Consider the following 25,906-nt stretch of genomic DNA (forward strand, 5'->3'; position numbering starts at 1 on the left):
GGTGTCCCTGCCCACAACAGGGGGGTTGGAACTAGGTGGTTTTAAAGGTCCCTTCCAACCCAAACCATTCTGTGTGAGATAAATTTGTTGGCATCAAGGAGAAATACCAAAATGGCATTATACCTCTTGGAGTAAAATGGGTCATTATAATCCTCCTAATCTTTTCATTTTATGATCAAGAACCCCTGAGCATGAGGTCATTTATGCCTCATATCTTACTAAAAATTTTGAAATTCTTTTCCCAAAAAAAAGAAAAAAGGAAAGCAAGAGAAAAGAAGCATACATACATTTCCATTAAACAACTCTATTTCCCCTCCTCCATACAGAAGGATAACTCTTTTGCTGCACTTTTCTCCAGTGAAGCCACAACCTTCATTTGCAATTAGTATCCTGAATGTTCCAGAGTCATCCCTGCAGAAATCCTATCAGATAAAAAATAAATCAATGAGTCAGTAACATGGTACATTTTAAAAACACGTACAGAGAAAAACACCTAGAGCAAACAGAAGCCTCAGATAACACCCTGTGTAATCTTGGCCAATAGGATATATGTTGGCATGTCCAGTATTCCCATATTCATTTATTTTGTGCTTAGCCTTGATATTCATGAGGTCCATCCCTGAATACACAGATATTATTTGATTTACAAGACTCTACAGCTTCAGTGCTAAAATTAAAATACAAATCTAGAAGGTTAGGTTAGAAAGAAGAATTAGGAAGAAATTTGCACAGTCTTGAGTCAGAAGTTTGATACCCACGCTTTTCTACCTGTACATGAAAAATAATTACAGTAATGCCAACCTATTTCTTGGGGAGCAATGATGTATCGTAATATATTGATTTTCTTTTCTTTGTGAGGTCCATCTCTCCTCTTTGTTGTGAGGGAAATGGATATTTTCAATGTATTCCAAAAGGGCTGGTGCATGGAAGAGGACAGTGACTGTGCCAGAGGGAAAGAGCAGAGTCTCTGTTCTGAGGGAATTTAGGGAAGGTTTACTGAGCATTCCTTGTCCCAGCCAGACAGTAAGCCACTACAACAGGATAGAGAGTCTAGTGGAGAATGAGGAAAAATTGATTTTTTATGGATATCCACAATTCCATGTTAGAGATGAGGTTCAGACAGCTCTTCTGTCATAAGGTTTGTGACTGCCAGCTAGACACGTGACAACCTAAATTTCTATACAACAAAATGCAATCTTCAAAATTCTCAAGACATCTTTGAAGTCTGAAAGCTCTACTCTCCTCTACCATCCACCTGGCTCACTAATTAAAATATTTTACTGTGATTTATCCCAACATTGGCCTTCTCACCTGACGTAAAACACCTGTATATTATCAGGCAGCTTTAGCATTTGACATGCTCTTACCTGAACTAATACATACAGACAGTTTCCTGGAAACTTGTATTTCAGTCCATCAAATGTCAAGTAATGAGCTGTGCCAATAACAGTGCAGGTCCCATCACACAAATTTTTGGTGCACTCCCACTTCCGACCCTGGCACACACTGTGACAGAGAGAACAAGTCAGTGACAATCATCATTACTGCAATGTATATAATAAACAACAAAAGGCAAGGTGCTTTAGGCAAAGTGAAAGTGCCACAGTTTCTGCCCCCAGGAACTCATTACCACACGCCAGATGAGAGGCTCTCTCATCAATATAAATTAGCATATGTCAGCATTGGGTGTATAAATTCAAATTATGCATTAATGTTAAGTGAATAAGGGATATGTTTCTCTGTTTCTTAAAAACTGCATGTAGGAATACGAGCTTTTTGAATCTCCCTATTCCAAAAAGTGGCCTGGACAGGCCTCTTTTGGAGTAATATTTTGTAATATCATTAACATTTTATTTTGGATATGCTGCTGCGCTTCAAGTACCATTTTAGAAAAACAGGGCACCAACTCTGTCTATTTGCCCTTTTCCAGAGATATCCTGGAGGACCACAAGCCTTGCTACAGAAGCTGAAGGTATGAAAGGGGATCTTTCCCTCAACACCCAAAGGCTTTTGATCAGTGACATAAATTGATTTGCTAACTAGCAAGAGACTGAGCAAATAAAATAAAAACCAAGGTCAATGGGGAGTTAGAACAGCAGCTGACACCATATCAAATAATACGACTTTAATAACATAATAAGCAATATCTTGCTTGAGGGTAGCAAAACATTCGTCTACTAAACACTCTATGAACGCAGATGGACACCATCGGTGCCCCAGGAATTTTCTAATCAAGTTCTGAAAGGGCAGGGAAAGGGGAATTTTATCTGTGCTTTACAGAAATAAAAACTCAGGGATAAAGAACCTGAAATACTTTCCCAAGATCAAACTGCTACCCAAAGAAAAACCAGGCACTGAACTGAGTTCTCCAGTAATGCCTTAACCCAAACATCAGCGTTGTTTAATCTTGGTAACATTTCACATTATAACAAATATTCTGCAATATATTTTCTTCGACAAATGAAACTTCAGTAATATGAAACCTATTACACCCTCTGACATTAATTCTCTGCTAATAGTTAGAGTAAGACCAAGGTTTTGTCTATATGTGCACGGGCAGATTATAAGGTACGTGGCAGAGCAAAATTCAGATTAGCAGATTCCTGCTGTGTGCTGCTTCCTAAGTGTTACTCCAAAACTTTCATTGAGCTCTGCAATGAATTCCCAATACGTTGCATAACAAAAGTTTTGCCACTGGCTTAGGCTTGGAGACATTCCGTTGTTCATGAATTAGGGCCTCCCATATGTCAAGCTGGATGTAAACGCCAAATCTGACACCTCTGGCTCATATATTGCGTTTGCAGGTGTTCACATCTGGCTAAGAACAAGTGAGAATGAGAACTCCTGCAACAGCAGTACAAAAAGCAAAAACAAAAGGAAAGGAAGATCTGACCTCCAAAACGCAGACTCTCAATTCTTATTAATTCTCAAAGCAACAGTAATTTCCTATATCACTTTCTAAATGACATTTGACTTGATATTTGCTGAGAACTATCATGAAACTTTTCAAAGACACATAGTTCAAAAAAGCCCTAGTGGCATTTTTGAGGGACCCTATTTCCAATTTTACTTTCACATACAAGAAAAATACCTAAAATGCGAGGAAGAACTTTTTATCAATGAGACAAAGCCTGATTTCTAACATTTTCTTAACCCAGACATTGAAGGAAATTCTATGTATTTGAGGAAATGTCACTTACAACAGGCAGTCACAAGAATGAAGCAACATGGTTATGACTATTTTAAGATCAAAGATTATAAGAATGACTGAAAATAGAAGGACTGTGCATGGTTATTACAAAGAATCTTGCAAATTTCACAACAACACCTAGGAGTTTTACTCTTCTTGTTTCAATAAAATTTTCATCATGTCTGTTTTTCATCTGAGTCACTTTTACCTATACGAAATGTAAGCAAGATTATAGCACTGGTATCTACACAAAATATCAGCTTCTCCTCCATCTTTCTCCCTTTCAAATCTACTTTTCCCCAGGTTTAATTACAGTGGATGATTCACAATGTTATATGTAGCTACAAAGGAAAGAAATGAAACAAAACACTGAAAGGTCAAAATTTCCACATAAAACCTTAATTCAAATCTAACTTACACTAGTTAGGAGTGGTCCCACTAGTTTAAGAATACAAGACTTGAAATCACTGTTACTCAGAGGTCAATGTACCAAACAAAATCCAAGCCAAAAGACTATTCGACAGTGATTCTCTGATCCAACTCCACCCAGTCACACAGAGAATAACAAACATTGTTCCTGGGGTGCCACAAAGCTGGTCAGGGACATTTTGGATAGAATTTATGACAGATTCTGAAGTGTAAATTCAAGGAAAACAGAGTTTTCACACTGTTGGTGGCTCAGTGTCCTACACCTTGGACTCTTGGAGCTCTGCAGGGGAGAGCCAACATTCCCTCCACGCACACATGCAGAAAGTAAAGCACCTCCAGTGCAGCCAGTGTGCTGTGCAGGCAGAAGTCAAGAGTGGCAAATACAATCTACCTCACCAAAGGCTGTGCTGAGGACTTCCCTTCATGCAAATTGAACAGCCCATCACTTTCTTGTGAACCTATAAATTCTTTTTCATGGACCACACAGGATAAGGGTGAAAGACATGGAGCACTTTTTTCTTCTAAGCTATCAGAGGTTTCACTCTTTTTTCCCCCCAATGTATCAATGGGCTGAGCACTCTTTAGAGATATAAGAGGTCAACTCTGTCTCTGCCTAACTCTTTAATATTTTCCTGAAGGGTATCTATCATATTATAACTGGCACATGACACCCCTTCTGCTGATGCAGCTTCTGGCTGAAAAGGACTGATTTGAAGGGTCTCAAGTAGCAAAAAAAAAAAAAAAAAAGGGAAGCATGACAGAAAAGCTTAGTGACAAAGCGCAGACTCCATTCCTCCCACCCCAGAGGAGCTCCTATATTGTTATCTTGTGCTGCAAAATCAAGGAGCAAATCCACTAGCTAGTGCCTACAGAGGATTTGCACAGTCACACAACCTTTTTGTAAGGTACCAGGTACAGGTTGTTAGATATTACGAGGAGTTTTGCTGGGTCTTCATGCAACATGCAAAGGGAATGTGATGGTCTGTGCCACATGGGCTGCAAAACCCGAGTTCCTATAAAACAGACCTGTTAAGCCAACAATACTTGGTGTTATTAGAAACATGTCAGATGCCCAAGAGAAAAACAGGAAAGTGATGTTCCAGTGGCTCACCAGGTGTTGCAGTCCTTAGTCACTGTCTCTCCCTTGGCATATTCTCTTCCATTGTGGAAACACGGGCATCTCTCAGGAGCAACACACCTGTTTTCATGTCGCACCTACCAAAACACAGAGTTTGTCACCACGTGGGTCTGTTGGTACCTGTCCCAACAAAGGGGAGCAAGGAGTGAGGAGCAAACAAAGAACATGGGGATAAAGAGTAAAGGAACAGATAGACAAAATGGTTCAGGACTATCTAAGGTAAGACAAGGTACAGCACTACTAATATTTTTCCCCATAAACATAAATAGAACTATGGGCAGATATATTACATCTTGCTCCCACCAGCTTGAGCTGCTGGGGGAATGGATTAGATTATACAAGAATGTCACAATGAGAAAGTCCAATCTGACCCAAAGCAGGGTGCAGTGGGGATAAAACAGGTGAACCCAAATATGGAGAGCAGGTGAATAGCACGTGCTTCTCACACACAGCAAACTCAAGGAAGGCCTACCAGAAAAGCAGCCAGACACAGGGCTCAGCTGGACTAAAACCAGAAATAGGATCACTGAGGAGGAGACCAGGAACCATAGTGCCAGAAGAATCCATGTGCAAATGCAGATGCTGTTGTCACAGACAACAGACCCTTAACAAAGCCCACTCTCCTCTGTCAGCTCCCCTCTGAAAATTGCAGTAACCATTCATTTTCTTTCAAATCCTTACTTACTTCCTAGAAGGTAAGATAAATATCAACCTACTTGAGATTTTATTCCACTCTCACAAACTCAGTTGCTGGGAAATAGGTCATTATGAACTATCTACAATTTTTTCTTTTTCAGTTTTACCCTACTGATCTTAGTTTCTCTTTGTATAAAAACAAATAGTTTTCCCTCTTAAATGAAAAAAAAAAAAAAAAAACAAACCAAAACCCCATTAACCAAACAAAAGCAAGCAATGTCTTTAGACTATTTGGGTTTTTCCATTCTTTTTCTGTTTTCTTTTTCTGTGATCACTTTCCATTTTGAAGACACATAGTTTTAGAGAATCAAACACAACCAAAAGTGGCTATGCTGAATTTTCACTCAGTCGTGGTTCTGCAAAGTCAGGGATAGGTTTGGCTCTTGCTTCATGGAATACCTAAATGGAGAGCCCTTCCCCTTTCTCTCATTCAAAAGTCACAAAATATCACCTTCCCACTTAAAACTTGTTCAAATCATTAAAATAGTTTCTTTTTTACCATTAAATATGGGCCAATGCAGTCTGAACACCAGGTTAATAAAGAAGAACAAATCTGCCTTTTCCTATGGGGACCTAGAACTGCCACCCGGAACAACTAATAAAAAAGATTTCACAGCCCGGAGTCCCTTCAATCCCATGCAGTTTCATGTGCTCTGTGGCTTGTGGAAAGCTGTATTATGCCAAATAAAAACCCTCCAGTAGAAGCAAGATGGAAACAAAGAAGTGCTTTTCTAGATGATAGAGCTGCAGCTCTGCCTCAGACTTAATAGTTACAAAGGATGGCGAGAAAACAGTCCAGAGAAGACCACATGTTTCCAAGGGAGTTTAATTCCTTCTTTTCTTCCTTCCTGGTGGCATTTAGAAAAAAAAAAGCACTATATGACTTCACACTCTTGGCTACGTTTGAGTTTTTGCAGAGCGTTCAGCAACACAGTTCACAATAAACTCGGGGGCTTGCCTCGGGATACAAAACTTGGGATTAGACAGCTGGTTAGTAAAAGAAGGATTAGGACTTATTCTACTTGCTCCTCCACATCTTCACAGACTAGCATTAGTATTTCTATCACAACCAGTTTAGCAACTGTTGATCCAGTGACAAAGAGGGGAGAGTACCTTGCCTGAACACTGCAGAGTGGGTGGGTTGGATTTAGAAAGCAGGACATAAAAACCCAAAGTGGACTTTCACTAGATGACTAAACATTTTTTGCTGCAAAACTCAATGAATTATGATTTTGTTAACAGTAACACACACAATCTACTGGTTATACTGACACCACATCCAAAAGCTGGTGTACATCTGGCAGCCCAGTGCCATGCACCATTACAAGCACTATCTGGTACTACAAGACCAGTAGCACTATCCACAAACAGCTGAGTTTTCTGGGGAAGTCATAGAATCATAGAATCATAGAATCAGCTGGGTTGCAAGGGACCTCAGAGATCATCAGGTGCAACCCTTGATCCAACACCGCTGTGGTTACCAGACCATGGCACTGCTGCCACATCCAGTCTCATCTTAAAAACTGCCAGGGATGGAGAATCCATCACTTCTCTGAGCAGAATTTCTTCCTAATATCCAACCTAAACCTGCCCTAGCACAGCTTAAGACCATGCCCTTTTGTCTTGCTGATAGCTGCCTGGGAGAAGAGACCAACCCCCACCTGGCTAAAACCTCCTGTCAGGGAGCTGTAGAGAGTGAGGAGGTCTCCCCTGAGCCTCCTCTTCTCCAGGCTCAACAACCCCAGCTCCCTCAGCCTCTCCTTATAGGAGTTGTGCTTGAGTCCCTTCACCTTCCTTGTTGCTCTTCTCTGGACCTGCTCCAGCCCCTCAATGTCCTTCCTGAACTGAGCGGCCCAGAACTGGACACAGCACTCCAGGTGTGGCCTCACCAGCGCTGAGTCCAGGGGAAGAATCACTTCCCTGGACCTGTTGGCCACACTGTTCCTGATCCAGGCCAGGATGCCATTGTGCCACCCGGGCACACTGCTGGCTCATGTTCAGCTTCCTGTCAATCCTAACTCTCAGGTCCCTCTCTGCCTGGCAGAGGTCCCTCAATATAACAGTAGATAGCAGTTAATATGGAGATTTAGCAATCCTGAGTGCTTGACATGATAGGAGGCATGAGCTCTGGGGAGGCAGCCTCAAGAAAAGACAGGTCTGTAATGAGAATAGCTCCTGTTTGCACCAATAAACACCTGATGAAGATGCTCTACATCCATGGGATTACAAGTGGTTGACTAGCTAATGATTCCCCCACTACTGAGGGAGAAGACAGAAATGTCCATCGTTTCCTTGCTCTGCCTTATTAATTGCTAAACAACCAAGTCTTGCAAAGGAAAGGACAACATTACAGATATCAGAAGCTTTAAGATTCTTCTCACCTAAACTTACAGGGGGTGATTATCCCACACTGCTCTGCACTGGTGTGGTCTCACCTCAAGTATGGGGGCAGTTTGGGGCACCACAATATGAGAAGGATCTAAAGCTGTCAGAGTGTCCAAAGGAGGGACACGAAGATGGTGAAGGATTTGCAGAGGAAGCCACACCAGAAGTGGCTGAGGGCACTCGGTCTGTTCAGCTGGGGAAGAGGAGACTGAGGAGAGACCTCACAGCACCTGCAGCTTCCTCACAAGGGGAAGCAGAGGGGCAGAAACTGATCTCTTTGTGACCAGGGACAGGACTCGAGGGAATGGCTGGAGATGTGTCAAGGCAGTTTAAGGTTGTATATTGGGAAAAGGTTCTTCCCCCAGTGGTTGGGCACTGAACAGGCTCCCCAGGGCAGTGGTCACAGTACCAAGACTGACAGAGCTCAAGGAGTGTTTGGACAACACTCTCAGGCACAGGGTGGATTCTTGGGGTTGTCCTGTGCAGAGCCAGGACCCAGGCTCGATGATCCTTGTAGATCCCTTCAAACTCAGGAGATCCTCTGATTCTAAACTCCATCTCAATAAGCCTAAACTTTGATCTCTCCTGGTCAACACAATTCGATGAGTATCTCTGTGTCAAGGGAAGCTCAGACATTCACTCTGTTCCTCCTGACACCTGCAGGGCTTCAGCAGAAAGTCAGCCAAAGGTATAAAGGAGTACAGGATTAAGCAAAGGAACTGGGTCATATTAGAAGCCAACAGTTAATAGGCTTTAGAATAATAGACTGGCCTGGGTTGGAAGGGACCTTAAAGAACATCCCCTGCCATAGGCAGGGACACCTTCCACTATCCCAGGTTGCTCAGAGCCCCATCCAACCTGTCCATGGACACTTCCAGGGATGGGGCAGCCACAGCTTCTCTGGGCAACCTGTGCCAGGGCCTCACCACCCACGGTAAAGAATTTCTCCCATAAATGTATTGTTTTAACTAAAACAGCCTGTGACCATTTCTGTGCAGACAAAGACAAGTCAAAAACATGTTAGGAGAGAGCATCAAAATGTGCTGGTTAACACTTGACTTTTCTTTCTTACATTAGCTGTACGCTTCTTATGTTTATGTACCCACCTCCTCATGAAGACATAATACAGGATAAGCCTCCACTGAAAAAAACCAACAGAGCTAGCTAGCTGGAAAAATCAAAATAACACTCAGGTAAATTTTAGCTGAAAACCAGTTTGGAAGGGAAAAAAAAACAACCTTCCAAACTTTCCTGATTAATATGTTTAGGGTTTATATTTTTTTCATTTTTCTACTGATATAAAGTTCTAGAATTAGTTTTATTTCAGCAGTCAGAATGTAACAAAATGTTTCATTTCACTTTAAAACCTTAGTTTTTCTTCAGTTGTTGGAAATTGAAAGAAACTAATTTTCTAGTTTTGGAGCGTCTGGATTTTGTGCTTTCTGATTGTTCTGCTCCTCTTTTTCCCCAGAAAGGTGGTTAACACTCCATTTGTATATTTATTAATATTTTCCAATGGGAAAAACCTGGAGTGCAGTAAACTAATCTGAGAAAGCATATTTTCCCCCACACTTCTGCACATATGTTATGATTTATCTTTTCTGCTCTGCAAACGGGTGACAAGTATGGAGAATTTCCCACCCTCCAGATGATCAAAGACAGAAAAAGAAAAACTACTTTTTGTGACATACTGAACATTTTTATTTGCTAGAAATCAAAACAATGTAAAATACTAAGTCAAGATGAACTGGAAAACTTATTTTTCAGTTGAAAGAAATTAGGTTTTATCTGCATTTTCTGGGGAAATAATCAATTGGTTGGCAATTTCTCACCCCAGCAAATTTTCCAATTCAAACCAAGCCAGCTGGAGCATCATGTTCATGAGCAATCATTGATTTATTTCTTTTTCATTATTTTTCAGATATGTAATTGAAAATTGGCAGGGTATTTGTCCACACAGATTTTAGACTATGGATTCCTCTGTTTAAGACTGATAACTAACTGACCTGTAAATATCTCTTTACACGTGTAGGGATAACTTAATTACACATTAACTGCCACATACACTTGCAAATTGTACTGGAGAGTACTGTAGTTTATGTAAACTACATATCTGACTGTGTTTCCTGATGGTATCATACAATCATGGAATGGTTTGGGTTGAAAGGGACCTTAAAGATCATCTTGTTCCAAGCCCCTGCCATGGGCAGGGACACCTGCCACTAGACCAGGTTGCTCAGAGCCCCATCCAAACCGGCACTGGACACTTCCAGGGAAGGGTGAATCCACTACTTATGAACCATTTTAGGCAAGCAAGAAGATTAATTATTTTGCTAACAAGTTATCCATGATCATTGATAATTTTCATATGCTATAGTACCACAAAAAAGTCTTTAGTAAAAAGGCACAGTTTCTTCCAGAACATGCAAATATTTATGGGAATAAATATTCACTAATCAATAATTCCCACAGACCTTCCTGCAAACAGTAGCTCACCTCTGTGAGTGCTTGTAAATTAATCAGGATTACAGAACACCAACAAGGGAGACGAACCAGTAAAAGAAATATCCATTTCTTTTTCCACTCCCCTATTGCTACCTTCTGTTGGCACAAGTCTGGAAAACACAGACTTTGTGACTTTGTAGAGCTTTGCCTCATTGTGCCCAGCCTAAGTTAGAAAGAGGTAGGATGGAAAGGAGCAGCTGGTCACCACCTCAGATCCTTCTCACATTGTCAGGTAATTCTGGGAGCACAAAGGCTCACTGAAGAACACAGAAATAAGAAAGAATTCTCCCCCAAACCTCATCCTATTGGTGAGGAGGAAACTGTTCTTTGACAACCAGCTGGCAGGTCCTGTGGAGCCAGGAGTAACACATGGAAAAGGGGAACCACATGGCAAAGGCACTGGGGTTGATCCCATCTTTGCATGGGATTGTCTCTACACCAGCTTTTCCCAGCATGACTTTGGTGTATCTCCTAAATTCTATTCCTCACCAGATGGGAAGCCAAGGAGAACAAGTAATTCCAGGCCGAGCTTAGTGGAAGATTGAACCATACTGTCATCTAGTGGACAAAGAACTTATTTTACTAGTTCTTTAAAAACAAAAAAATACTGAGCCCGACTCTTCTATCCAAAACCTGACAAACCATCTTGAATTCAGGGGTTTGTTCCACACCACTGAAGAGTCAACTGGAGTTTCCAATTCCAAAAGGCCAAAGACTGCTCCCGTGGCAAGAATTTTATGAAGGAATTGTTTGTTCCAACTTACTGAAAAGGAATACACAATTCTGTGCTAAACATGAAGGTTAATTACCAGGAAGCTGATTTGGGGGAGTTTTCTTTTTCCTGTTGTGTCGCTATCATAATTTGTTTTCCAGAACTATGTCCAAAGATACTACCATATCCTGGAACTGAAACAAAATCTCAAGCCCCTTCACGAAATCAAAGAGGTCTGACTGTCACATACAGAGAAAAAACTGTTCACCCTGGCAATCTAGGAACTTTACAAGTCCACAAGCTTTTCTAAGTTTAGTTCTCCCACTACCATTTAGGAATATTCTTCTCTAAACAGACATACATTTGAAAACTGAAACGTGAAAAGAAGCAATACTTTTTTTTTTAAATTGTGGTGAAAATTTATGGATGCTTTCAAATTCTGTTCTGTATTTTTCACTTTGTACCTCCAAGACATTTCACAAGCCTGAGCTTTTGCCTACAGCTGCCATTTTATTCTGGAGTAGCATCTATTGATATAAATGTGTATATATCAGCAAAATATGGTAGTAATGTTCAAGAAATACGTTAATATTAATGCTAGAAATTACTGTATTATGAGAATTTAGGCGAGGGCTGTTTTTCTAGAAAGATAATGGAAGGAACCTGGGGTCAGAAAACACCTGTATTGATACAGAAGAGGAAAAAACAACATACCTTTATAAAAAGACAAAGTTCCAAGTGAAGTCAATTGCTTTTTAAAATGGAATTTAAAGTAGTGAAGTAAATTCATTAAAGCTGAAGCCTAAGCATAAACATACATCTAAACCCTAGAAGTAATAAGCCACGTTTCATTTGCTAACACTCAATATCCAATTCATATTCATGAGCCTGAACCTTGAGCAGGTATAAAGGATAAAAAAACCCTAAAAATAATATTTTTCATGTCTAGACTTCCTGGGATGCAACATTTGAGAACATCAGGCTTTCTTATGTGCTTCTCTCAGTCTGAAAACTGTACCAGTAATGCCTCCAAGCACCACAGCTATCAAAAACCATCTCAAACAAAATAAAGACACAACCTCAATTCTTTTTCCAACATATGCTAGGTATGTTCATCTGCATTTCATGCATTGAACATCTAAAGCTTCTTAGATACCATCACTTTCCCTGGACATGGAACTCAAAATTGCCATTTACTGAACTTCATAAAGAGTGTACCATGTGCTCCACCTCTATCCTGGGCTAAACCCCAGTCCCCTCTGAGATCCTGCACGTGACTTTTCACCTGCCCAGATGTCTTGCACAGCACTGAACTGATGCTTGTTTCTACTGCTCAGAGAACAGCATCAAGAGAACTGCTCTCATCAAGAGACAGAGAACTGCTGTTCTGTCTACTTTTTATCAGGGTTCTAAATTGACACTGAGTTCACGGTCACTGACTGAGTAAAAACCTATTTGCTCTATTTAAAAAATTACTAAACTATTGATTAAATTTGAGGGTTGCAGTGGGACATAAACCTGAACTCCAGAAAGCAGCGAAAAACCATGCTCAGCACACCACCTGCAAGTCCAGGACACCTTGTGGCATCTTCTTAGCAAGTTCTGTGACCCACATTCCTTCACGCGGGGAAGTCTCAGTTTGGTAAAACACACAGGATGGAAGCAGTAGACATGGAAACTTGACAAGGGCAGGGACACCTTCCACTAGACCAGGTTGCTCAGAGCCCCATCCAATCTGGCCTTCAACACTTCCAGGGATGGGGCAGCCACAGCTTCTCCGGGCAACCTGTGCCAGGGCCTACCACGGCACAGGTGGTAGGCCCTGGCACAGGGAAGAATTTCTTCCCAATATCCAATCTGAACCACTTTCTGTCAGTATGAAGCCATTCCTCCTCGTCCTGTCACTCCAAGCCCTTGGAAATAGTCTCTCTCCACCTTTCTTGTGGGCTCCCTTCAGGCCACAATTAGGTCACTCCAAAGCCTTCTCTTTTCCAGGCTGAACAATCCCAATTCTCTGAGCCTTTCCTCATAAGAGAGGTGCTCCATCCCCCTAATTAACCTGGATGTGGGGTCAGTATTTGGGATGTGGGTGTCTGTGTACTTCTAGCTCTGACTAGGAAAGTTCAGAAAGACTGAGGCGGTGTTTAATAGCAGAGTTGAAGAAAGATATAAACTGGTCTTAAAAGTGAGTTCTTGAATTTTGATTATTAATTATTATTACAAACTAAAGTTCATCTTCTATGAAGATATACTAATACACATTCTTTAAATCAGCCACAATTTGACAGTCAATACCTCACAACCACCTATTTCCAAGGTGCAAGAAGACTGCTGGTAGAAAAGAAGGAAGGCAAGGAAGCAAAGAGAATCTGCTTCTCTGTGCAGTTAAGCCTGCTTACCATCCCTTTTGGACAGGCACATCCAGATATGCAGCCATGGCTGATGCACTCCAAGTCATAGTTCTGGCAAGTCTTGGCACACTCCAATCCTTCTGCCCTTGGGTTGTTTGCAGGACACAAAATCGTTTCCATGGGGGGTCTGCACAACAGGCTCCTTTTTACTTTAAAGAATAATTTTACAAAAATTGCAATTAGAACTCAAGTATTGCTAGCACAGTATTTTTTCTAAAAGATGGATCAACGTTTCTAATAGAAAACTAATTTTTAGAATATAGACACTACACCACTATGCCATGAAATTGTAAAGAAAACAGTCCCTACTTGCCATGAAGCGAGCTCAGTTAGGCTGCCATAAAAGCAGCCTAATACTGAAACAAAAAAAGCTGCACTAAACATAACAGTGCAATTCCAAACATTAACCATGTCAGCAGAAAACTGATATTCCAAGAAGCAACAGCATCACATATGATTGTATTTAGAACCACTTTCCACACAGAGTATAACAACTTTAGTGACTATAAATAACAACACCCTTAACTTAAATACAAGCTCTTTGAGACTTCCAGATTCTGTCAGAAGGTCAGAATGTCCCAGGAGACTCCAGGTCATTATTTCAAGCACTACTAGCAATATGCCTCTCTGAGGTTTTGGTAAGTCTTAGCACCCTCATATCAGGAAAAGTATGCCTTAACAACATTGGTTAGAGATACACCTAGAAGGCTTCACCTGAAGAACAGGTGAGCCAACCTGGTGGTCTAACAAGAAACATTAAGCAGGTCACTACCCTGTACCTACAGTCGGATTTACAGTGTTTTCCACTAGGAGCTTTGGCAACAAGGATGCCTGGTAGTTTATCAGAAGTTGCAAAGATCAACAATAACCCTTTGTCTCTAAGGCACCGGTAAATACCAACCAAAAACCTTCTCCAAGCACCGTGCATTTGGCAGTGTGCCATGGAAGACACCGTGTTTGACACTACCCCTGGGGTTCACAAAGGGATCATAGAATCCTAGAATATCCTGGAGTTGGAAGGGACCCACAAGGATCATCAAAGTCCAGCTCCCAGATATTCCCAAGCCTCTCCAAATCCCCACTAGCCCTGTCCCCTCTGAGATGCCTCCAGTCTCAAACCCCTTCTCTGATCACAACCCCATAAATTCTATCCACATATCAGTGGGAAACTCCAAAAAATCCCATGGTACTGCTGTTCTGTCTCCACTGCAGTGCCTAGCTCTGTGAGGCAGCTGTCAGTCTCCAGGAGGTTTTATGGCTGGAAGGCACAGTGGGAGCCTGGCAGCAGTCTGACCTTCAGGCCACAGAAAGCTTCATTTGCACCAGGAAGAAGAGTTTGCAACCTGCCCGTCAGAAGCAGGAGGTATAAGCTGGTTAGTCACTGATGGCATGTGATCCTCAAATCTGGGGGCCTCAGATCACTGCCAAGAGACCCTTTAATCTCTTCAGCTCAAGAGAGATTACAGTAGCTAATTATGATTTTGAAAGGTGAGACTCAATGAGTTCTGCATCCTCTCAGGCAAACATTTTGTTTCTATCCTATAACCAAAAAAAAAAAAAAAATTAGAAAAATACAAGCTCACCAGCCATTGCAACCTCTGGTACTTCTTCCCTAATCTACATTATCAAGAAATTGAATAAGAAAAAAAAAACAAAAACCAGGAAATAATTATTTTTTAAGACATACTAACTTCTGGCAGATGGCCTCTCATCAGCAAAAACATCAGGCAGGAAGGCACCAGGAGCTCTGTTTGTACTGCAGTGCATGAAGCCATTTTCACAATAGCTTAAAAAAAAACACAAATAGAGCTTATAGTTAATCCAACAACATTTAGCTTTCACTCACATTGTGGTTTTCAGACAACAGGGAACTTGTCAGTACTAAAATTACACCTCTCCCTGGGGCTGATTTGTTCTCTCCATCCACTATGTCTGTCAACCTTAGAGGCTTTCTTTAGAGTTGATGTGATACACTAACATAGTAACCCTACTGCCTGCTAGCCCTGCCCTGCTGAATCCAGTGCATCTGCACAGGGATAAAGCTGGGCAAGGTAATAGGCAGTTTTGCTGTGGAGAGAGGTAAGGGTCAATCTAGTGCATGAAACTCAGGATTTTTGTGGTAAAGGGGAAAAGGAGAAGATACTGCTCCCAAAACTGGGCTTGCCAGGAGCTGCCCAGCAATTACATTCCTGCTCTCAGTGTGCCACTACTCAACAATTAGAAATGCTCTTTAATATTTGTATCTCTGATAGAGGTAATTAAGTTTTAATGTTTAAGAAATGTATCACAGTACATTAAAGTGACATTTTAAAAGCCTACAGAGTAGGTATTGTCAGTAATTAAACTCCATTTCAAACTGGTAGGAACTGTTCATAGAACAGGGCTAAAGACTGTTTTCTGACTAAGGTGGCATTTGAAATTACGTGGATAGAGATGCAATAGCAAAACTCACCACTTGGTTTTTTGGAGGCACAGGAACTGACCCTGTTAACCACTCCAGCTATCCAAAAATTTGAGTCACAGTGTTGAGGGATGAGTTACGAATGGCACACTTACCACATGGTGTAATGATCCGAAAAAACATCCTCTGGCTGAAAGATCTCCCCATCATAGTAACAAGAGCAGTGAGACTTTGGCACACACTGCTCGTGCTCGTCCAGGTAGTGCCCAGGGGGACAGTAGCAGCCTTCCACACAGAGCTCCTCACAGTCCTCATCCGGGTAGGACAGGGAGCGGCAGGTCTGGTTGCACGGTGTCCCGCACTGCTGGTACACCTGCCCTTCAGGACAGGCCATTGCTGTGGGAAGACAGGCACATGAGGGAGACTGGCATTTGATCCGAAGCCAGCCAAAGGAAAAGCTGCCTACACCAGTTTGGGAAGTGGGATTGAAAGGCCTTTATCTATTATCATCAGTAGAGGCCTGTATTGCGCTGTCTCTCCTTAACTCTGCAGCACCAGTGCAGCCAAGGGCACTGCTTGTGTAGGCACAAACAAAACCTTACTACATGCAGTTCCCAATAAGTGTCAGGACTGGACTTCAACTCCTGCAATGGAAACCCATCCACAAAATTTCATCCAGAACAAGAAGCACGAGCGCTGTCCAACTCCTGTTATTATTTGGATAGAAGCCTTCTGGTACCCGAAGATGAAGAGAGACTATTTCCAAGGGCATGGAGTGACAGGGCAAGCAGGAATGGTTTCAAACTGACAGAGAGTGGTTTAGATCAGATGTTAGGAAAAAAAATCTTTACTATGAAGCTAGTGAGGCCCTGGCACAGGTTGCCCAGAGAGGTTGTGGCTGCCCCATCCCTGGAAGTGTTGAAGGCCAGGTTGGATGGGGCTCTGAGCAACCTGGCATAGTGGGAGGTGTCCCTGCCCATGGTAGGGGGTTGGAAGAAGATGAGGTCCCTTCCAACCCAGGCCATTCTACAATTCTACATGTTAGGAGCATTACAAGTGTCATGTACATATTCACACCCTCCTGCCTTTCCAACATGGTTAGGGACAATTTGGTCAAAATAAGCATAAAAGTACTTTTCTGCCTTGATAAGCAGGTGCTGCAATACTTTACAGCCTCACATCCCAGAAGCACTTAGTGATTTCCATGGAAACAGGTACAAATAATGAAGTAATTTAGCAATCATGGAGCCAAACCCTGGGTACTAACGATTTTCTATTATGAATTCACCTTTATGGAGACCATACGGACTTTGGAGCCACTTTGGCTTCTTTGTATAACTTTCACTTCCAGAGTGCTGATTTTGAGGCGTCCACCTCTGCACACATCAGCATCAACACTAGGTGGCAGCTACGACAACACATTGCAGAGGAGAAGAAAACAGATTAGTATTATTAAGGGCTTTAATTTAACAGGCCTCCTGATAACCAGGATTTACAAAATCTATCGTGTATAGCAACCTTCCACAGCAAACAGTCAGATTTATAAGATGATGAAGAAGGATGTTCAGCAGAGCGAGGGAAGCAGCTGCAAATAAAAGTTGGCACATTGGTACCTTGCTAAAACCAAGATCAAAGGGTTACATAGAAAGCTCTTCCTCTCCTTATACCTGCAGAATGATGTGATAATCCCTACCCTCTCTTCTGTGAACACACAGCCCTGGGAACTGTGATGGCAGTGGCAGGAAAACAATAACAAGGCTACAGGCCTGCAGCCTCCTCCAGGTGTCAGCTGGGCTAACAAAGCAAGGACTTCATGCCAACAAACGTCGCACAAAATTCTTCTGAAATGAAGAATTACTTCTGCCTACTGAAGACAGACATGGTGGCACCAACATCTCCCCAACTTCTGTTGAGGCTCCTGCATTCCCATAGACAGGAACACAATCCCCTAACTTAAGGATCCAGCCCAGAGGAATCTAAGGTGGCTTGAAGCCTCCTCCAGAGCAAAGATCTCCCAAGTTTGCAACTTGTGCCCAAACTATTTAATACATCTTTCAAAACACAGCCCAAGAAATTTACGTTTGCTCATCCACACAGTAGGCAGAGTAAATGCTTCCTAACTCAAAACTAAGTAGATGAAATGTTCACTCATAGTAACAGGAGTCTCTGGCAGAAGCTCACAGAAACGTGCTTCTAATTTACATAAACACAATCTTTGCAGTAAATCAAATACTGAACGGGCACAGCCCAGGGCTGAGGACCATTTTAAAAATAACTTTCATCACTAAAGGCGTGTCCAAGCAGGAACAACCATGAGGCCTCAGCCAAAACTATTATTTGCTACACATGAACCTCTAGAAACAAGGAACTGCTTTGACAGATTTCAGGCACGTACATCAGTTTACTATACAGGATAACTGAGCCCAGAATTCTGCCCTATTTTCTAGTCAGTGGTGACACTCCCTGTCCACAGTGACTACTTTACAGTGGATCCCTTTCTTAGCTCAAATTTGTAACTCATTTGGGTGAATGGCTTCAAACTGAAAGAGGGCAGGTTTATATTAGATATTAGGAAGAAATTCTTTACTGTGAGGATGGTGAGGCCCTGGCACAGGTTGCCCAGAGAAGCTGGGGCTGCCCCATCCCTGGAAGTGTTGAAGGCCAGGTTGGATGGGGCTCTGAGTAACCTGGCATAGTGGGAGGTGTTCCTGCATACTGCAGAAGGGTTGGACCTAAGTGACCCTTAAGGCCCCTTCCAACCCAAACCATTCTGTGATTTTATGATTTACTTGCTCATGCACCTACTAGGATTTTTGAAACATTCCCTCTTTTTCCAGCTATGCAACCCAATGCCATGCTCACAGTCCATGTCCCACTCCACTGCTCCATCACCTCCCAGCAACATCTGTTTTTAACAGCAAAAAGGTGAGACAACTGACCTGGGAGGGGACTTGTCTGTACACTGTGTAATACACTGCCACTAAAAAAAAAACCTCCATCCAATTACTGCCAGGAAAGTGAGAGGAAAAGGCAAGGTACATTCAGTCTTTGTGGATGCCTGTTATGAAAACTAAACAGCTCAACACTGTGCTCTGAAGCACAGCCTATCCCAGGAATAACATGAGAAACAGTGGGAACACATTGGAAAAATGTGTATGCAGCAGACAGCTCATGCAGCTTTTGTGGGTGGAGTGAAAGAGGCATAAACCCCAACCAGTTTCTTGGGTAACACAAGGTGAAAACGTTATCGCGTCCAAGTCAGAGGCTCTGGGTGAAGGTGCACCCTGTCAGGACTAGATTTAACACAGCTCCTCCCTCCATGCTGAGGCTCATCATGTGATGTAGCCACCCCCAAACTCTGCTCAGAGCCTGCCGTTAATTCCCCACTCCATCACTCTTGGATTTATCCTATACAGATCGTCTTACAGAAGCCATGCAGACAAGGACTGTCCCAGCACTACCACCTCAAGGAAAACAGTGGGCTTAACAACAGGTCCTAAAAACTGAAGATCAAGGGACCTGTTGACTGAATCCTCTTTGCCAAAGAACAATACATGCATACATATAGACATGTGCTACAGAGAATCACAGAATCATTTATATTGGAAAAGACCCTAAAGATCATTAAATCCAACCATTAAAGTAACATTATCAATTCCAACACTAAACCATGTCCCTAAGTGCCACATCCACACTTTTAAATACCTCCAAAAATCACCACCCTGGACAGCCCATTCCAATGCTTGACAACCCTTTACGTGAAGAAATTCTTCCTAATATCAAATCTAAACCTCCCCCGGTGCAACTTGAGGCTATTTTCTCTTGTTCTGTCACTTGTTACATGGGAGAAGAGACCAACTCCCACCTGGCTACAACCTCCTTTCAGGGAGTTGTGGAGAGCAATAAGGTCCCACCGGAGCCTCCTGTTCTCCAGGCTGAGGCCCCCCAGCTTCCTGAGCCCCTACTCATAGGGCTTATTCTCCAGACCCTTCCCCAGCTCTGTTGCCCTTCTCTGGACACCTCAATGTCCTTCCTGCAGTGAGGGGCCCAGAACTGGACACAGGATTTGAGGTGTGGCCTCACCAGTGCCCACTACAGAGAGACAATCCCTGTCCTGGTCCTGCTGCCACACTATTGCTGATCCAAGCCAGGTGCCATTGGCCTCTTGCCCCCCTGGGCACACCTGGGCTCACGTCCAGCTGCTGTCACCAGCACCCCCAGGGCCTTTCCCAACGGGCACTGGCTCTGGTGCTTAATCATGGTGGGCTGCAGGGGTGTGAGTCAGGCCTTAAATAATCAAACAGCAACTAAAATAATAAAGACATGGGAGTTGTTAGCCTGACACACAGCAGAACTGCTGTGCTGCGTTAATGACTTTCCTCCCTGACACTCCTCCACTTCAAATCAAGCAAACTGGTTCTGTCAAGTCATTTCCCAAGAAAGCAAATCTCTGTGGACCAAGGCAGGAGTGGAGCACACATTCAGTGCAATGGGCCATCAGCACAAATTACACGAGCTGCACATTCACATCTTGAGACCATTAAAAGAGGGATTGTTCTCCTTCATGTGACAGGAGATGTCTTGGGCATCAGAATCATTTAATGGGGGCTGATGGATCTGCAATCAGGGAAACCATCACAGTATGAGAGCACAAAGCTCAGAATGTAATGCACAGATAGGAAGGAGCAGCTCTGCACTATTAAAGTTTAATTGTAAAAATTGACTTGCTCAATTACAGAAAGACCAATGGTGCATTATCACTGCACCATTTGTTTCGGCCTCCAGACCTGCAGAGTTCTAAAAGGATTTTTATTACATTACTCTTCCACTATCTGAACATTTACATAAATTAGGTAAAACATTATGAAACCATGCAGCACTTAAACACAAACTGGTTTGTTCTCATTCGCAGTAAATATTCTCCAGCCTCCAGGAGCTGTGGTTACTGACTTTACTTGCACAGACCCTACCAGGTGGAAGGCCAATGACCCCTCTTTTTCACTCTTTTCCAATTTCTACACACTCAGTTTATAAATGTTCTTCCCACCCTCTGTTTGGAAAGAAGCAGCAGAACAGATCTGGAGAGCTGCCAAGTACACATACTTTTCCCCAAAATTTTCAATTGTCTTCTTTCCTTAATAACAAAGTTGCTCAGGAAAATGGAAAAACATCCACTTCACAAATATTTATGGGGAAGAGAGTGTCCATGCTCAATCAAAATTGCATTGCAATGGATTTTTTCCTCCCACACTGACCTAACAGAGAAAGAAAAGAAATAAAACGTGTTGGATTCTTCTGCTCCAGCCTCTTAGCCATTTGGCTGCTAATCTTGCACTGGATAAAAGACATGTCAGAGAGCCTGTGGGATCTCCATCCTTGGAGATACTCAAAACTTACCTGGATATGATCTCAGGCAACCTACAGTAAGTTAGCCCTGCTATGAGAAGGGTGGTATCACAAGACTGCCAGAATTCCCTTCTGATATAAGTTTGTCTCGACCAAGTACCTGCCTTTGTGCTTTCTCCAGCCCCTCACATTCAGCTACATCAGGAGTCACTGATGAGGTCAGGACATGGGAAGCATGGGCCTCAAAAGTAGGCAATTCATGGATTACTGCAAATCACTTGGAGATTCCTACCCTGGGATAGTCAGAAAGTTTCCAGGTGAATACCTAAAGCTTAAATACAGCTGAAAATGGAAATCCAGTTAAAAGTTGTGCAGAGGTATGGTAGCTGAGTGCTTCTCTCCCCCAGTGTAGAGCAGTGTCTGGGAAGAGTTTTTGCATCCTTGCTAGTGTAGAGGACAGACTCTCTCATCATGCCATGTTTAGCACCTTGCAGGAATCATCTCATTCTAGATTTCTCATCCAACATTGTCAGAAAAATTCCTTCAAGACAAGGAATATAAGTGGGTGTGGCAGCATTTCACTTACGGCAGAAGTCAGGTTCTCTCCACTGGACCAGGATGCCCTTCCTGGCACAGGCTGCTGCATAATTAGCAATAGCAGAGCACAGGCAATCCTTGCCACTGGAGCAGGAGCAAACGTCAAAGCGGCAGTTCTTCACGTAGGGAGTGGGACTGACTTCATGGTGACAGGTTTCAAATGCAGGAGACATCAGAATTGAGCAGGAGTCCTCAGCATATTTGGCTACAAAGAGAAAAATTACATGTTTGCACTGAATCAATCAGTGGCTTGCAAGAAAAGCACAGAAGAAGAAAACAGGATCAAGCAGGCACAGATAACATCACAGCTCATATGTCATGAGCTCTACTGAAAGAATAATGTTTCACTAGTAAAACAAATCAAGAAAAAGCAATGCTTTTATATTCTGTTACCACTGTTTCTGGTGCTGTACTTCCTTTTACAGGGCCTTTGCTTTCTGCTGCTTTTTATATTTGCAAAATTAAACCCTCCAGGCTGCACTACACTCACAAATCACCAGTGCCTGCTCTGACCTACAGCAAGAAATTTTTTTCTGAGCTTGCTTCTCCCAGGAATCAGAGGTTGCTGGAGCACCTGGGACAAGAAAATTGCTCTGAGAATTTATCCCCATTGTCCAGCCAGGAGAGCCAAGCAGTGTGGAGGGAAGAAGGAAGGTTGTCTGTTGGGATGCAGTAAAATGAGGGAGACAAGGAACTGAGAAAAGTGTTTAAGCTCTAAGCACAGAGGGACCAAGAAAAGGTGTTTTCTCCATCCAGAGGGTAAACATGGTATTGCTCACACTTGCAAGATGTGTGCTGTGACTGTGATGGTCTAACTCCAGCTGTGGTCCAAACTGATCAGCAGCATGATTCCACAATACTGACTTTTGTTTTCAATTCTCACAAAATATTACATTTTCCTGCATTGATCTGAGCCTCTGGGGGTTGTTTTTGTTGTTGTTTGCAAGGTTTTTTTAAACATATTACAGCCGCCCTGCTGGTAATGTAAGCACCATTAGCTTCTTCTCTTTCTCTTTATTTTCTTTTATTTATTTTCAATTGTTATTGTAGCTTCTTCTCTTGTTCTTTATTTTATTTTAATTTTAGAGGGTTTTTTTATGTAAAATTAAAGATCACAGTTTGCAACACATTTTCATTTTGGATGGATTTCAGTACCTAAACGAGGATTGAGGTTGCACGGGTCACTGTCTTGTTTTAACAAGTCTTGGCAGTCTGCATTGAGCTTCCAGGAGTTTCCAAAATCTTCCAGAAGAGATTCCACCATGCCAGAAGGTGTAAGAAAATCATCCCCTTGGTTTCCATTGTAATTCCCACATAGGCCACACATCCTTTCAGAATAGACTGGAGACAGCTGAGGAACACAACATTAGCCTGGTCATCCTGCAGAACAGGTTACCACGGTATAGCAAGATTTTTTAACGAATTCACCATACACAATTCAATAATCAAGAAAATTATCATTAACACTCATTAAAATACTACAGATGATGTAATTCCACTACATTTTTAAACTCCTAGAAAAATGCTATTAGTAGCAGCAGGACAATTTTTGCCCAGTACAGTGATAATTTCAGATGGTAACTGAAGGTTACTAGGAGAAAAATAGCTTATTTTTGTGCCTTGATTATCAGTCCAGCTTAGTCTTTCCCTGTTTTCCCACTTCATGCATATAAATGAGCAGGGCAACACTGGGGGTTGCATATTTTTAACGTAGTGAGATGATTATACTTCCAAGGGTAATTTGGGAAAAGATACTGCACCTGAAACCGTTTCCCATTTTAAAGGAAAATTTGAAGATGAAGGAACTTTAAACAGGCTGTCTTGTCACAAAACAGAGGCAATATCAGAGGAGATGTTTTCCTCAACATTATTGAGGGAAAATCAGGAAGAAACAACTACCCCTAAAGCTACCTCACATTAGAACTTCCTCCTGCCTAGAGGAACTTCTGACACGGTAAAAGCAGCGTTGTTAACAACCCATAGAGCAGATGCACTTTTCACCATGCCTTATTCCTGCTGCAAATCCAGGGGCAGCTGAAATGTGACCCTAAACCTAGAGGTGAACAGGGAGAAATCTCCTAAGCAAGATCTGCAACACAAAGGCACCAATAGGTTTTATTTTAGTAGGAACTGTCAGTTTGTATTAGAAGTAAAGCTCTGGGACATTACAAGTACTACCAACTACTTGAGAGCTGACTCACGGTTTTAATGCATAATTAAAGATAAAAAACATCCTCCAAAAGATACCCTAACACTACCCACCATTCAAACAAGGTGGTCAGAGAGTAAATATGCAGCATCAAAAGGAACAACCACGAATTATTAGAGTATATGAGTCCTTACTACTCCAACAGTCAAGGAAGCTACTCTTTCATGTACTCTGCAGATGGAACAATGACTCATAGAAATCCCAATTCTGGTGTATTTTAGAGAGGAAGCTCAAATCACAAATATCAAGCAGTCACAGAAAGGGGAGCCTTCTTGAGGAACACAGAAAGAATTTTTGCCAGAAGCCTGGCCAAGGTAATGGAAGTGTATCACTTCCCCCAATTGTCAGAAATACTTGGCAACGGGTCAGTCTACAAATCCAGCATAAATTAACTCTCCAAAAGCAGTTGAAAAGATGCTTTAGATACCCAGCAAGGGAAGGAGGAGATGATTGGAGAAACTTCCACCACTTTTATGAGCAGAGGATGTGGGGAGCAGAAAATTAGATTTGCTTTAAGGGAGAGAAAAAATTTGCCAGGCAATACAGGCCTCTGACCAGGCAGAAAAATACTTTGAATACTGAGGAAAGTCAAAACTTCTGAGATGTGCCAAGGGACTGAAGTGAATCATTCTAAGCCCAAAAAGAACTTGGAGAACAGAAATACAGGTTAAATCAAAAAAAAACAACCACAAAACCACAGGTGCTTTCCAAAGTTATTCTCGACTTCCCTTATCTGTTGTCTTTTCAATTCTTGAACTCAATTGTGAACCAGTTTCAGGAACCTTTACACTGTGCCAGATGTGACATTTAAGCCAGATTTCAGGGCAGGCAAGGAGAATGCAAAAGCAAGGCCATGGTTCAGAGAGGGCAGCGTTCACCGCTCGGCAGAAAGTCCCAGGAAAACTGACTTTCTTGGCAAAACTCCTCTCAGTGAGCAGAACCACCCCACACAGGGTCCAGCTGCAGATCCCCTTTTACGAGGGGGGTTCAAAGGCAGCACAGGCTGTGGTTACAGCTTCCCTTACAGCTCATTTCCTTTAAACCTGGCTTGGGTATTTCTACACTCTGCTCTGGTCTGCAGCACCAACAAACCCTAATTGTTAATCAAGCCTGACTTCAAACATTCCTCACGGTAGAAGGAGCACGCAACACATCTACAAGCTAATTCCTTCTTCCTGGAAATTATGAGTAACTGTGTCCGTGGAGCCATTTTATTCCCTTATTTTAAGTCATTCATATCCATTGCTTTAGACAGGACAGTCAAAGCAAATAAAAGCAAAAACCGAGTTTGGAGGGTATCTGCTCAACAAAACACAAAACTATTCCTGGTTAATAATGGCTGTCAGAGCACTAAAAAAAAAAAAAAAAAAAGAATATAAAAAAAGAAAAGAAAGGAGAAAAAAAAGTTACCAAGTTGCTGTAGGATCAAATGTTTGTTTCTGCAATACAAAAGGACCTGTGTATCACTCCGGGGGTAGCAAAATAGAAAGGAATTTCTAATATGCAACACAAAGCAAGTTCTCACTTCGGACAAGAAAACCTTTGTACACAGGGTGGGAAGAGAGGAGGGGTGAACAGTCAGAAATAAAACAGACAGAAAGAGTACCTTCACCAGGAGTTCACCACGGCCATCCCAGTCAATCTGCAGGTGCTCCCCATAGGAAAGGCGAACTGAAGTCCTCACCACACGCTGGATACGGAGGGCACCTGAAGACAATCCCAGAGTGTGTCAGTCAGTGAAGGCAGGATGTGATGTCTCATTGCCTGGGACAGCTGTGTCGTGCTGAAAGGGCCAACAGAGCAGGGGGCACACAGGCCCACCAAAGCCGGGGTGCCCGCAATGCCCACATCACATTTCCCAAGCTTTGTGCCCCCTCAGCAGTTGAC

The 25,906-nt window shown here is 42.4% G+C and overlaps 1 protein-coding gene across 1 annotated transcript in view; it reads right to left on the minus strand.

The window, feature by feature from the left end:
• Window positions 1-25,906, minus strand: part of VWF (von Willebrand factor) — a 141,442-nt gene that overhangs the window by 82,582 nt on the left and 32,954 nt on the right. Inside the window, exons 13-21 of the mRNA XM_032688784.1 lie at window positions 25,626-25,726; window positions 22,966-23,161; window positions 21,800-22,015; window positions 16,023-16,263; window positions 15,158-15,252; window positions 13,455-13,615; window positions 4,731-4,834; window positions 1,368-1,506; window positions 288-422 (exon numbers count right to left, since the gene is read on the minus strand). Coding sequence (XP_032544675.1) covers window positions 288-422; window positions 1,368-1,506; window positions 4,731-4,834; window positions 13,455-13,615; window positions 15,158-15,252; window positions 16,023-16,263; window positions 21,800-22,015; window positions 22,966-23,161; window positions 25,626-25,726 — 1,388 coding nt within the window. The remainder of the gene's footprint in view (window positions 1-287; window positions 423-1,367; window positions 1,507-4,730; window positions 4,835-13,454; window positions 13,616-15,157; window positions 15,253-16,022; window positions 16,264-21,799; window positions 22,016-22,965; window positions 23,162-25,625; window positions 25,727-25,906) is intronic.

Source organism: Chiroxiphia lanceolata, chromosome 5 (assembly GCF_009829145.1).
Source record: "Chiroxiphia lanceolata isolate bChiLan1 chromosome 5, bChiLan1.pri, whole genome shotgun sequence".
Lineage (NCBI taxonomy): Eukaryota > Metazoa > Chordata > Aves > Passeriformes > Pipridae > Chiroxiphia > Chiroxiphia lanceolata.